Source organism: Phyllostomus hastatus, unplaced genomic scaffold, assembly GCF_019186645.2.
Source record: "Phyllostomus hastatus isolate PE091 unplaced genomic scaffold, TTU_PhHast_1.1 phas_contig_159, whole genome shotgun sequence".
Classification (NCBI taxonomy): Eukaryota; Metazoa; Chordata; class Mammalia; order Chiroptera; family Phyllostomidae; genus Phyllostomus; species Phyllostomus hastatus.
This window is the reverse complement of record NW_025333640.1, coordinates 14,284,835-14,299,246: the sequence shown is the minus strand read 5'-3', so window position 1 is coordinate 14,299,246 and position 14,412 is coordinate 14,284,835. Positions and strand designations below refer to the sequence as shown.

General features: G+C 33.9%; 1 protein-coding gene across 6 annotated transcripts in view; it reads left to right on the top strand.

The window, feature by feature from the left end:
* MAP9 (microtubule associated protein 9) overlaps positions 1-14,096 on the top strand; it is a 31,207-nt gene extending 17,111 nt beyond the window's left edge. For 5 of the 6 annotated variants that reach the window (XM_045831638.1, XM_045831641.1, XM_045831640.1 and 2 more), the window contains exons 9-14: positions 175-337; positions 1,054-1,143; positions 2,580-2,741; positions 2,869-3,014; positions 3,191-3,323; positions 9,491-14,096. In XM_045831638.1, coding sequence (XP_045687594.1) covers positions 175-337; positions 1,054-1,143; positions 2,580-2,741; positions 2,869-3,014; positions 3,191-3,323; positions 9,491-9,613 — 817 coding nt within the window. In that variant the 3' untranslated portion in view covers positions 9,614-14,096. Of the gene's footprint in view, positions 1-174; positions 338-1,053; positions 1,144-2,579; positions 2,742-2,868; positions 3,015-3,168; positions 3,325-9,490 lie in introns of those variants that run through there. The other variant, XM_045831642.1, reaches the window with a different exon arrangement.
* The last annotated feature ends 316 nt before the right edge of the window (positions 14,097-14,412 follow it).

Sequence of the window (14,412 nt, the reverse complement as noted above, 5' to 3'; positions counted from 1 at the left end):
TTTAAATTATGTTTAATGGGTTGCTTTGTATAATAAGAAAAGAGTATACATCATTTTCAAATTAATTAGAATTTTTTAAGTTATAGTATAGTTTTTAAATATAGTATTCTAACAAATCTTTTTATACCAAGTGCAGCTGTAATATTTTATCTTGATGTATTTGGATCTTTTCAGATTAATGACCTCTGAGTATTTAAAGAATTCCATAAAGAGGACTCCATCAAAAACTATCTCTTCTCAGTATTTAGGCACTCTGAAAATCTTGGACCAGAAGCCCTCACAGAAACAGAACATAGAACCTGACAGAGCAGATGACATACGGGCAGCTGTTTATCAGGTGAAAAAGTGAAAAATAAAATAATTATAAGACCTAATTACTTACATAAGCGTACCTATTTCCCAAGGAATAAAATGACCCTGTCAGAAATGATGATTCAATGCTTAATTTATTGGGAAAGATTTTCCTTTATAATACCTGAACAATTCAAAACTTTTTTTTTACTACATTATTCCCTTCCAAGCTTTGCTTAACTGATCACTGTAGTTTTTAAAGAAAGACATATGCCATGCTAATTTATAAAAATAAAGCAAAAGCAAAAATATCAATGGCTATATATGTTTTTTTATATTTTTTCTCTTAAAGTTTATATTGTTAGGAACAAGAAGAGTTTTGTTTTTATTCCAGAGAGTTTGTATTTGAATTAGGCTTACACAGAGAAAAAACTTTCCTAATATTTTTGCAATTATGTTTTTCTGTTATACAGAATAATATATTTTAAAAAGTAGTCTGTGAATTTTAGAGCAAAATATTGATATGTGGCCATTATATCCAATCTTTGATGCCTATTGTTAATACTAAGAAAAACAACATAATTTTCTTAATTCGTGATCATCATTATATATTAGAATATTATCAGAAAAAAGATACTAATTTATATAGAATTTATAAATGTTTTGCATGTAAAATTTTTAGATAAATGATTCAGAAATAGATAAAAATTTAAATTTATTTGAGAAACTTTGAATATCATAGCTTTATTCTTATTCTCACAGGAGTGGTTAGAAAAGAAAAATGCATATATACATGAAAAGCACAGAATTAAAAGGATTGAAAGTGAAAACTTAAGGATCCAAAATGAACAGGTATTCTGAAATAAAGAAGTGAAAATATTCTGGATTTTTAAGTTAGTAAAATATCTCTGAATATTTAACATTTCTAAATCAAATATTTTTAAAATGGCAAAATAATTTACATATAAAATAATTGATTTCTGATTTTGTTTCTCTGGAACTTTATACATTTTTAGCTTGTTATAATATAACTTTCACATAAAAAATATAGACACAGATTTTTATTTTTTATGTGTGTAATAGCAATGGCACTACTGATTATAAAGTTATTATTGCTTGTGACCACCTACCTACTTCAGTCTAAAAAATTGATTTCATTCATACAACTTACCCAAGAATATAAAGTGTCAGCAGCATTAACATTCAGGTTTCCTCTTTTTAACTCGGATTTTATATGCATCTTTAAGATCAACCCCTACCCGAGGTCTCGGCTCATATTTTTCCCATTGACTGGAACTGAACTCTTGTTTAATGTTTTCTGGTGCTTCAATGTCTGCCTCAAACTCCTGCTTGATAGCCTATAACATGCTCAGGTCCTTCTCATCTTTTAAAATAAAAGCCCTGGAAAAACAAAACAAAACAAAACCACTTCATGATGCTGTCTAGTACTAAAATGGATGTAGAAAGAAACCTGTGTCCCAGATGTACAGTGCTGTGCAGAGCAGCCCTGCGGGGCTTGCCTGCACGCCTGTCCCCACGTTCGCAGCATCTTACTGCCGCGGTCAGTGCCAGACACATCTCATTTGATCTTCACAACTCAGTGAGGTACGTGGTCCTTCTGCGTCTGACTTATGTTACCTCCGTAATAAGGCTTTATCTCATTGAGTGTTTCAGGACATGATGGGATTAGATTGAAGTGAGGAAAGCAATAACATACTTGCTATACACTCACCTGCATATTTTCCAGTCTGCCACACCTGTTCAGCAATTGCGATATGTTTATATAGTAAGAATTTTATGCTTTGATGTTACTCAAAACGCCATTCTACACAAAGATCTGCAGCTTACTGTTTGTTGTGGCCAGATTCCCTTACTCAGACTTTATAAGCCTAGTACTTTGCTGATGTTTTTCTTTTTTTTTACTTAAATATTTTACTATGAACATTTTATAGTACCACTGAGCCTATTACAGTTTTTTTTTATAACATTTGTACAGTACACTTGCAAAAAAAACAGTCAACTTCTTTCCCATGAATAGTAATAGAGATCAATAGCTGATAAAATGCATTTTCATAAAGGACATGTTAAAATGTAATGAAAGATTCAGACTATGTTTTTCATCAATTAATTTATAATAAACCATTCTAAGTAAATCATCTGCTTTGAAACACAATTTATACATATGATGCACATCAAGGGAATTAAAGGTAAATATATATGTGCTGTATCTATCTGTATTTGGCCATTTGCATATACATATATAACTGTCTGCTGTATCTCCAAAATAGAAAAGAGCTGCGAAGAGAGAAGAGGCCTTAGCATCATTTGAGGCCTGGAAGGCTATGAAAGAAAAGGAAGCTAAGAAAATAGCTGCCAAAAAAAGGCTTGAGGAAATAAACAAGAAGAAAACTGAAGAAGAAAATGCCGCAAGAAAAGAAGAAGCACAACAAGTATTCAACAACTTTGAATAGCTTTCTTAATTATTTTTAAATACATGAAAATATAAATTAGTGGTTGTGTTTTTACTGATTTTACAAGATTCACAATAAATCAGAAAATTATTCTGAACTTTTTCAGGCTTTTGAGAGATGGAAGGAAAAAAAGATGGAATATCTTAAGGAGAAAAATAAAAAGGAGAAAGAACACGAAAGAGCAAAGAAGCAGAAGGAGGCGGAAAGTGTCGCTGAGAAAAGGAAAGACAACCTGACTGCTGTGGAAAAATGGTAATCCAAACTAATAAATATTTTGATAGATTTTAAACTGATAACACCCTAGGACTTCTAAAATTTATCCATTTGAAATTTACTAATGCATCTCATTCTCATTGTTGCAAAGATATATTAGGAAATCTTTATTATATGTTCTTTAACTTTTCAGTGTTTTATGCTATCCTACATAGGAGTGAAAAAAAGGAAGCTTTTTTCAAAGAAAAGAGAAAAGAGAAAATAAGTGAGAAAAGAAAAGAAGAACTGAAAAGAACTGAGAAAAAAGATAAAGATAGACAAGCTATTGATGAATATGAAAAATGGCTGGTAGGTATTTTTTGCTAATGCACTTGTGTCTTTTTAAATGTACTTATGTTGTGTGATTTTCCTATTTTTAATTTCAGTTCTTTTTGTTCCTGCCTACTGACCATTTCCATCTGGAAGCTGCCCTGTTGAATTCATTCTTTACTCCTACATAGATCATATTTTTTTGACTTACTCATTTCTATTAATGCTTCCACGAGTCCCTAAAGCAGACAGGCTCAAAACTTCTATCATGGCATTCCTCTTTACCCACCTTCCCACAATTCGTCACTTAACCAGCCCCACCCCTTCTTCCTTTGCGATGGTTTTCATACCTAAAATCAGAGAGTGCTGACAACTAAGCCTCTGAAGGTTTGCCAGACCCTTTCAGGTGGGACCTGGTCGTGACACACACGAACACTGAGCTTAGTGGCAAGAACGTTATTACATTTTTCAATTTTCTTTTGATCTTTCTGATGACCTTAAAGAAAAGATCTTATTTAGGTATCTTTTAATAAAAGAGAGCAAATACATTTTTGGAGGGAAATATCTAGCTGGACTTTATATATACAGAGACACACAAATATATACACATAAATATATATTCATATACATATATTTAATATTTTTGTTTCAGTGTACTTGTGTTTATGGTTACTTTTCATTGGTGTCAAATAATGTTCTCTATCTTAAAGTATCAATATAGATAGGATTTTTTATTAATTTTTGAATAAGTAATACATTCATATGACTAGGTACTTTACATGAGTAGCTAACATATTGGTATGAGTAGTTAACTCATCAGTTGTTTCAAAAAGTGTAAGATTTCTCCACAGGGGTTAAGATTCAGTAGGGTTTCTTTCCATTGGGGTTTCTTACCAAACTTTTTCTGAGTCACGCTAATCAGCTAGTTAACAGATATCATCCATGGAATTTTGTAGTTTTATTTCTCTGGTCAGGATTCAGCTTGAGCAGCTTTCCTTTTTTTATAAAGATCATCTCTCTAAGTTTTCTGTGAACTGTAAAGTCATAGACTCTTCCACCTTTTTCTATTTTGTCTTTTACTTATTGGTTTCTCGAAGGTTTTTTATGCACTAGGAAAATTAGTCTATCATTTTTATATGAGTTTCAAATATTTTTCCCATTGTTTTGTTGGTCTTTCAACTTTGCATATAGTATTTTAGGCCATGAAAACTTTTATTTTATTTGGTGGTGTCAAATATATCAGTCTTCTGGGTTTTGAATTTCAGGCATAGCTGCTAAGACTGTGTCCATAACTTGAGATTAAACAAAGTGCTTTTATTTTAATTATAATAAGTTTATGATTTTAATATCTTAACATTTTAACATTTGATAATTAGAAATTATCCTGATGTATGGTGGGAAATATGATCCTAAGTTTATTTTTCCTAAATGGATCTTTTATTAAAAAAAAAAAAAAGCCCATTACTGATTTGAGGTAGTGCCTTAATTACATGATACATTCCCAGATTGTTTAGGTCTGTTTCTTGACTTTTTGTTTCGTTGGTCATTCTTACTATATACATTCATGTACACAGTTTCATTGTCAGGCCTTTGTATGTTTTAATATTTGTTTGCAGTAATCTTCCTTCATAGCTCTTCTTTCAAAGTTTTCTGACCCTTATTGTTACATTTTCACTACATATAAAGTTTTACATAAACTTTACAAGCAACAGTAGCTAGAGAGGCATGCAGAACCCAAAGTAGGCCATCTGAAGGTAGAATAAAAAGATGAAACATTTAGAAATAAACTGAAGAAACAAACGCTCAAGACTAATATGAAGAAAATTTAGAGTATTTTTGAAAACAGAAGTGAAGACTGGAGAAAGTGGGTCAAAACTGCCATGAAATAGGAACACTCAATGTTATAATAATGTTTTAAAGAAATTTTCCCTGAAGTAATTGATAAATTTAATGCAGTCCTAATAAAAAATATCAATGGAATATATTGTTGTTTATGTGTTGACTTCAGTGCCAGGCAGAAAAATAATAAAATAAAGTAATCAAAATAAGGTTTCAATGTTGCAGGTGAAGAAGGTAGTGTTTTGTGATTTCCTTTGATTAAACTCTTAAAAAATGATTTGTTCTAAGAAAAATTAAAAGTCTTCTTAAGGAGACTTGTACTGACAGACTGCTAGTATCCCTTAGAGTAATTAAATGTAAATGTTTTAGTTTTATTTTCACAGACTCTTAAAAATGAAATAGACTTTTCTTAATAACTAAGCCAGAGTTAGGTACATTATGTATTTTAGTGTTTAGTCCCTTTCTTATTCTGATCAGTCCTGTGGAGAACAAAAATTCATTAATCAAAGGCCTAATACAAAATATTTTGTTTTGAAATGTAATGCAACCTGTACAAATGTAGTGCTACCTATAAAATCATCCATACACAACAGCTTACAAATCTACTCCCCATCTTGCCAATTTCTTACTGAAATTTGTTTTAAGATAGAATAGAAAAATATCCCTATATGGAATTCTAATAACTTCAATTTTCATGTAAAGTAACATCTCAAAATTTTGATCTACATCCTAGCTTGGGTAGTGAGCATTTGATGGGTAATTTTTTTGGTGAGCAGGAAGTTGTGGCCAAAGATTAGGTAAGACTCTTCTTCATGCTGGTTTCAAGATTAATTCCTAGTTAGTTATTTTTAGTAAGAAAATAAGTAAAAGGTTCAGTCTCCAATAGACAACAGTCAGAAAGTTGGACTTTCCAACAAGATTTTTTAAATTATTACTCAAGATGACATTGTCGATCCATGTTAATTGGTACAGAGGTTGATAATTGCTTGTTTCCTATCCTGACTGTTCAGCACTTACTGGTGAGATCAGACTTGTTTCACTTTCCTCTCTCCCCATGTCAGATGGAATGGAGAAAGAGAGGTTGGTTTATTCAGTCAGTTTCTGTGGGCACAGGTGGGCACTTTTCCCCATCTAGCTAGAGGGTCTCCCTCTCTCTGAAATACGAAAATGATCAACAGTGACCCAATCATGGCTGTTAAAAATGTTTCTTGAATTATAATTCTTTATAATTATAAAGAGTTCTCTGGTTTACTAGAAGTAGCAAGCATGCAAACATTTGCATGACGTGGAATAAGACAGTAAGACAGATTAAAATAAAAGCTCACCTCTCGAGTCCTCTGTTGTGTGTGAATCATTGTATGGTAATGGAAACCTTGCATTATCACACTCACCTTGTGACATTTGTGCATCCCATTTATATATTGATAAAAGAAGTATAAATACCTAATACTGTACCAAAATACCACCCCTCCCAAGCCATCCAGCCTGCAGAGGCAGGGTTGTCCAAGGTTCCCCAATACTGCTATCCTTTGAAGAAATTACCAATATGAGAAAGCATCAAACTTTATACCGTATTATTAGAGGCTTGGAAAAGGTCTCTCTCTGGCCCTGGCTGGTATTGCTCAGTGGATTGAGTGTCAGTTCAATTTCCAGTCACAGCACATGCCTGGGTTGCAAGGCCAGGACCCCAGAAAGGGGTATGTGAGGGGCAACCACACATTGATGTTTCCCCTTCTCTCTCCCTCTCTCTCTAAAAATAAATTAATAAAAATCTTTTGAAAAAAAAGGAAAAATTCTCCCTCGGAGCTGCAGGATAACAAGACCAAATGCTATTAACTTTTCAAGTATTCCTAGATTAATGTTTAGATTTCATTTACGTGGTCAAATAGCCATTTCTTTGAAAAGATTATGTGCAGGAAATGGTTCTGAAATTCATCTGATAAAGTGAGAATATGGAAGACAATATTTTTAAAGTAAGATAAGGCAGGACTGTTTTTATGAAACGATAAAATAAAAACCATTCCACTCTCCTTTGAACCAGCCTGTCCGTCTCCTGGATCATTCCCGTCATATTCCAGGATATTTAATGTTAACATACTCCCTCACGTCTCTTCAGATACGGTTCCACATTTCACCGCTCTTTTTATAGTTAAACTTCTAAGATGTTTTGCTCATACCTTCTTAGTTCTCCGTATCCATCCCACCCCAACACACCAGTATGGGCCCTTTCTCAGACCTACACTGAAACTACACTTCGAAAGTGGCAGTTTTGCCAGGCACCCAGCCAGTCAAATGGACTCTTTGCTGCCTCATTTCCCAGCTCCCTTAGTGGTCTAGAGCTGATTTTCCCTTGTTGCCACCGTCTCCCTGCCTGGCCGGTTCCCCTAGTTTCTCTCTCCTCTGCTTGCCTTCTCAGTAGCACTTGTTGACTTCTTTCTTTTTTCCCCACCTGTCACCGTGGCCTACAAAACCTCATAATCTTACTCATCTGTCTTTCATTCCCATTGGTAGCCCTCTACCATTTTTTACCAGTTTTTATTCACACTAGGTCTCTTGTTTATGCCCTCATCCCAGGTTGTTCCCCCTGCCAGAGCCCCCACACCTGCTGTTCTCTCTGCGTGAAGTGCTCTCAGTGCTTATCCGCAGTGGCTTCTCTCCATCACATCTCACTTTATAATGACTTTTCCTGAATCCACTTATCTTTGAAAGTACTCCCTTTTCTTCTTTAGCAAGCACAACAGTTTGTTTATATATTTTATAAAAATTCACATAACTTGGATTGCCTGTTATTTGTGTATTAACTGTCTATTTCACAAGTTGCCTGAGGGAGAGAGATCCTGTGTGTTTGGATTTTACATTCAGTTTATGCATGGTACCCAGTACACTGAGTGACCCCGAGTAGGGTCTCAGTGCTTAACAGTTAAGCGAATAAACACAAATTGAAGCAGTATAGTGCCACAGGACACCTTAGAACCTGTCCCAATAAGGATGTGCTATATGTATAACAAAGTACCACTAATTAATGGATGCAAGGAAATAACAATTGGGATTATTTGTGTGACATTTGGACATAAATCACTTAACAGAATTATAGCGATACAAACTCCAGAACAATTAAGGTATTAAATATAAAATACCCAACAATAGAACCAAAGTAAAATAAAAGGTAATAGCTATTAAATAATAATGAGATGCTTTTTAAAACCTAAAAGTGCTATAAGAAATAACAAGAAAACCTACTGAATTTAAAATAATTCATATATCTAAATAAAAAGCATAGGTGCTGGTTGGAGGGTGAATTCCTACAGCTGCTTCAGAGAATACATTTTCCAGCAGAGATGGACATTCTTGCCCTGCAGATGAGCAAGTTCACTCCCATACATATAGATGGAGAGCAAACCTTGGCTTATAGGCCCAAGGAATAAACAGGGATGTTTACAGCATCACTAGGTAAGGAAAATGAAAACATGACTTCAACAAAAAAACCGATTCATAAATTGGGATTTGTTGATATGCTGGAATTGTATACATCAGGGAACTAAAGTTCAAACTCCACGTAGATGAATCTTAGAAATATAATGAACTAGGAAAAGTTGCAATAGAAAATATCACACAATACTTTTTTGTTACAGATTCTAAAACACAAAACAAAATTGTGTTGTTCAGGGATAAATACACATGTAACAAAAGTATTAAGAGATGTGCTGGTGAGCCTCCAGTTCGAAGTGATGGTTACCTCATTGGGGTGGGGAGGAAGGAAGATGTGATGAGGGAGTGGCCGTGTTTTCTTTCTTAGGGCATGCGTGGTGGCTACACACGTTTTGTTTATGATACTCTTTAAACTGTTGTCTCTGGCTGAAATATCTTATTGTTTGTAAAAATCAAGGACTAAAGGAGGATTGATAACCATACAGTTAGATGAGCCAAATGATTAGCAAAAAGTTCACAAAAGGGCTAACGAAATAAAAGTGTGCTCAACCTCAATAGTAAGCAAAGAAACATGAATCTCAATGTCCAAACATCTGTAAAAAATCTGAAGCATTCCTTGTACTGTGGCCTGCTCAGCCATTGCACCTTTCTGAACCTGTTCTCAGAAAATGATCGCTAACTTAGAATAATTATTGTCTTTGAGTTATGGAACTATAGGTCTTTTTCTCTTTTATATAATTTTTTAAAATATCACTTTTAATATTTAAAAAATTAAGTGGTATATTAATACTTATTGATAGTTTACCTATAAAGTAGCAGTATTCCCTAGCTGCCTGTCCATTAGTAAACTAGGAAATGACATTTAAATTTCTCATAGTGGATTATTTTGTTCTATTTAAACATGTATATAAATGTCTAGTTTTCTCTCTTCTCTTTAGGAAAAGAAAGAAAGGCAGGAAAGAATTGAACGAAGAGGAAAGAAACGTCACTCCTTTCTTGAAAACGAGGCACTTCCTCCGTGGAACCCTCCGAGCAGAACTGTGTTCTCAAAAGTGTTTTGATAATTCTGCTTCTTACATTAATTAGCTACTGATTCAACAGTGTTAGCCATATGTTTAAAACTATTTATTCAGTTATTTATAGTTAGAAGAGCCTATTTTAATTAAATGCCAGTCATTTCTGCTGATCATGAAAAAGCTGCTTTGAAGCTTAATCAGTGAAAGCACTGAAAGCAGGTTCTGAACTGCAGACCAGCTGCCGGAAATGAAGGCTAATCGTCGGATTGCTCTTCCCTGGGAAACAGATTACCCTTTACCAAGCCCTGGTGATTCTTACAGTCAGGTGATCAGTGGTCACTTTCACTGTGCTCTCTGTGTTATTTCAGTATGTTTATTCCCAATACTAGTAAAGAAACCATCTAAGTACAGTAATTATAGGAAAAATTGAATGTATATATGATTGTGCATCTAGATTCAGGCTTTTAAATGAACAGTTGCTGGGGACTGGCATGTGTTATTCTAAAATTGATCTTTAGCTAAAAGCAGTTGGGTTTGCACTGTGCAAGCTAGCATTTTGGTCAATCGAGGCAGTAGTTCAGTAGGATGCTAATGGAGATATTTTGTTTAATAATGCTGCCTTATGTTTTAATATGAATGACCTTGATCTGTTCTAGGCTTACATGACAATCATAGGCACTTTATAGTAAGCAGACCTCTGAAATTTGCCTTTTTAAATTCAATCTTTTTTATTTCAGTGATACCAAAAAATATCCATTCCATGGTAGTGATATACTTACGCATTAGGGAAATTCCACAAGAGTTCAAGGTCATTATCACTATTATTATTTTCTAGACTAAAGCCATAAATGTGAAAAATGCAATTTTTGCCCTCTTACCTAATCCAGAGTCTTATAGTTTGTATTTGGAAGACAGCTGTATGGGAAGGAATTTGTGGAAAACATCTCTACAGTTTTATTTATTTCAATCTCTGTATACCCTTGTGGTAATTGGACTCATACTTGAACTGGTCAGCTAGTTTATCACAGACCAAGTGAATGCTCTTACAGTTAAAATGCTACCTTGGCCAATGTGCAATGCAATGATGGATGAGAATAAGCAGTTACTATTTATTAAGCACCTGTTGTATCCTCTCTGCTGGGTTTTTACTAATGTTATTTTTCATCTTTACAACTGCTATTCAGGGTAGGTATTATTAGTCTCATTTTGCAGATAAAAATACTGAGACTCAGAGAAATCAAATAACTTGCCACACATTTAGCATGTGCCTGAATTAGGATTAGATAGAACTGGTTAAGTCGGCTCCATCCAGAATCCACATGCTCGTTTCATGCTCTCATGTGGCCTCAGACAATTGTCTGTCAGGACCTCGGTACTGTACCAATCTTACACACACATTTTACCTCTCAGATCCTACAACCATGTATTATTATCCGCAGATTATTTTTTCTTAAGAAATAGCTGTTTGTTAGTAGAGATGGTGGACCTCATTACAGCAATTAAATGGAAAGGGAATTAATAATATTTAAGGAGTTAGTCAAATGCCTTGTATCTAGTATTAGAATGTTAGAAAACCCAGCAGGTCATGTACTGTAGGTCTTGACAGAGTCATTGAGGAGGTTCACACTCTCAGAGTTAACCTTGCTGCAGTGCATGTGCAAGATGGGAAAGGTGTTGTGGGTCCCTTTGTAGGGTCACACCAGTGCTATAGGTAAAGGACATTTTATAAACACAACTAGAAGCCTTTCTATGCTGCCTGCACTAGGAGAATACTTCATGAAATTGACATAATTGCCAGCAACATGTATTATCAGCACGGGGTGTAGAGCCTCACTCGTCCTCGGGATCCCCCTATGGACCCAAACACAGTACAGACCAGAATAGATTGTTAAGTGCTTACTGTATTGAATTAGCTGTTTGTAGCTAAAATGATATTTGTGATTCCAGGGAGGTAAAAGGAAAAAATAGGAAAAAAAGCTGTAAGATCATAAATGTGTATTACAGATTTCACATTATTTACTTAAACTTTCTGATCATTCTTTATTATTATAATTAGTGGGTTACAATTATCACCTGTCAGTTCTCAGAATTGAATGAAATTAATGTAAAACATATGGCACACAGTGAGTTAATAAATGTTCATTGTTTTTATTTACTATCATGAGCCCTACCATTTCCCCACTTTGTGTAGGTAAGAAGGTTAACACAGATGTGGTTGATAGTGGTGGACATTACACATTTTCAGCATACAAGAAGAAATCTCTGCTTTGCTGGTCAGTCTAGACCCTGGCACTCAAAAGAGAATATGCAGGTGACCTGTATTAGAGACCTCCTAAAAAGAAATCTAAATACTAATTTCTTAGCATTGCTCATGAGGTGGGATGAAAAGGAAAATTAAGATGTCTGCAAAACCAAACAATTCATTTCCTTCAAAAGGGGATTTTTGTCTTTCTTTGATTTAAAAAAGTGTGTGTGTGTGTGTGTGTGTGTGTGTGTGTGTGTGTATAATTTTCTGTTTACAGCAACCAGTGCTGATTCAGTTATCTAGTTGAATGAAAACTTCTCCTGCAGCAGAAATAAAGCTGACTTTTGGGAGCTGGGTGAAAGTACAGTACTATCTTTGCCACTTGAGATCCCAAGGGGAGAATCAGGCCTGGTAATAATCTCTTTAATACATTCATCTAAGGGATATGGTTTCCCTATATTTCCTTTAAAAATATCAAATATCAATGTACATCAGTGATTTTCAACCAGTGTTACACAAAAATTTTAAAACATGTTAATACCTATTTAATCAAAGGAAATGACCTCTTTTCCCATAGATTGTCAAATAAAAAATGACAACAACCAACACAATAGCCATCCAGTGAGAATGAATCAAAATTATACCATTTTTTGTTAGATGGGCAAAAAAATATTTTTTTTGGTGCTGCAGAATTTTAGTAACTGTGTGACATGAGATGAAAAAGGTTGAAAATCACTGATGTAGATATTTGCTCATTAAGTCTTTATTAATTTATAATATAAAGGAATTTTAATTCAAATTAAGGACATAGGTAGACTTCTACTTTTATAAATTGTATCATTTGAAGAACGCTGATTGTTCAAAGAAAATAGAAAATGAATAATTGAAAACATTTCTCTAGGAATTTAAATATAATACTAAAAGTAATTTTTATACAGAATTTAAGTTCCATAATAACCAAGAAAATAGTAAGTTACATAAATAAACAAGCAATATAGCATTTTAGGTCAGAAGGTTAAAACTTTCTAAATGAAAGAAAATAACCATTCAGAGATAACAGTATTCCACTGGTCTGTAATGTGTCACATTTTGAAAATGTTAGTAATGCACTTATTGGTTTAAATAGTATTGAAACTGATGTTTTTTCACTGTTGCCAAAGCAGTACCTGATGACAGTTAGGTGTCTACAGTTATATGAACCTTAGAGTGATATAACTATTCATCCAAAAGGGATTTTAATAACTTAAACCTGGCCAAACTCTGTTTTTTCTAAATTAAAGAAATTGACTCCCAAAGACTTTGATGTGCCCGAGTTCATATAAAAACTCTACGAACTCTGGAGTTAGAACTCAGGTACCAAGTTTCCTAGTTGTACTCTGCCCACCATTTCACAATTCTGATAATCTGCTAAACCTTGACACACTTATTTGTGCAGCTCTGCTCATGGGTGGATTTTTATCTTCTCAGATGTTTCCTTCTTTTTCCATTCCCTTCTCCATAACTATCAGTAGATCAAACCTGTTTAGGCACCTATCCTACCACTTCAAATGGGAGGAAATATTAAAGTTTCCTAAGTCCCGAGTCATGGGGCTAAGATACAACAGAGAAAAGGAATTTCACAAAATGGGAAAAAAATGCATGTTAGTCAAAATTCCCAAGAGTAAACTAGTACAGGAAACATATTCCTGATTTAATCTTGGCTGATTTCTGTAGTGCTATTTTAAAACATATGTAAACCTATAAGCTTCCATTCTACTCAAAGCAAAAATACCAGTTTTTCTGCCTCCTAAGTACATTGGCTGACAGAATAGTGAATGCTATGTAAATGCTTAACTGGAGACCTCTGGATTCTTTTCCTTTAAAATTTTATGTAATTTGACTATTTTGAAGCATATATTTTACAAGTGATTGTATAATGTTAACTTCGGTAAGCTAAAATTTTGGTGTTGAATTTAGGATGTTTAAGAATTATTTGAGGAGATGTATTTAATGTCTGCTTTCTACTAGCATATTTTCATGTGATGCTTAATTAAAGTGTAGCATTCAAGATTTATTTAGAGTGATATTATTTATTGACTGTGCCAAAATTTAATTTCATAATGTTAAGAACTGTGGTATGAATTTTACTTGTGGGCTAAAGATGAAATAATGATATTATGTTGATGTACCTTTTATTAGAAATGACTGAAAATTTGGATATAAAACTTTTTTACTAATAATGGGCAAAGGACCTGCATAGACACTTCTCCAAAGAGGACATACAGATGGCAATAGAGATATAAAAAATGCTCAACATCACTAATCATCAAAGAGATACAAATTAAAACCATAATGAGATATCACCTTATACCTGCCAGAATCTATCATCAATAAATCAACAAAAAACAAGTGATGGTGAGAATTTGGAGAAAAGGAAACTCTTGTGCACTGTTGGTGGGAATGCAGACTGGTGCAGCCACTGTGGAAAACAGTGTGGAGTCTCCTCAAAAAATTAAAAATGGAACTGCTTTTTGACTCAGTGACTCACTTCTGGGAATATCCTAAGAAACCTGAAACACCAATTAGAAAGAACATAAGCATCCTTATTTTCACAGTAGAG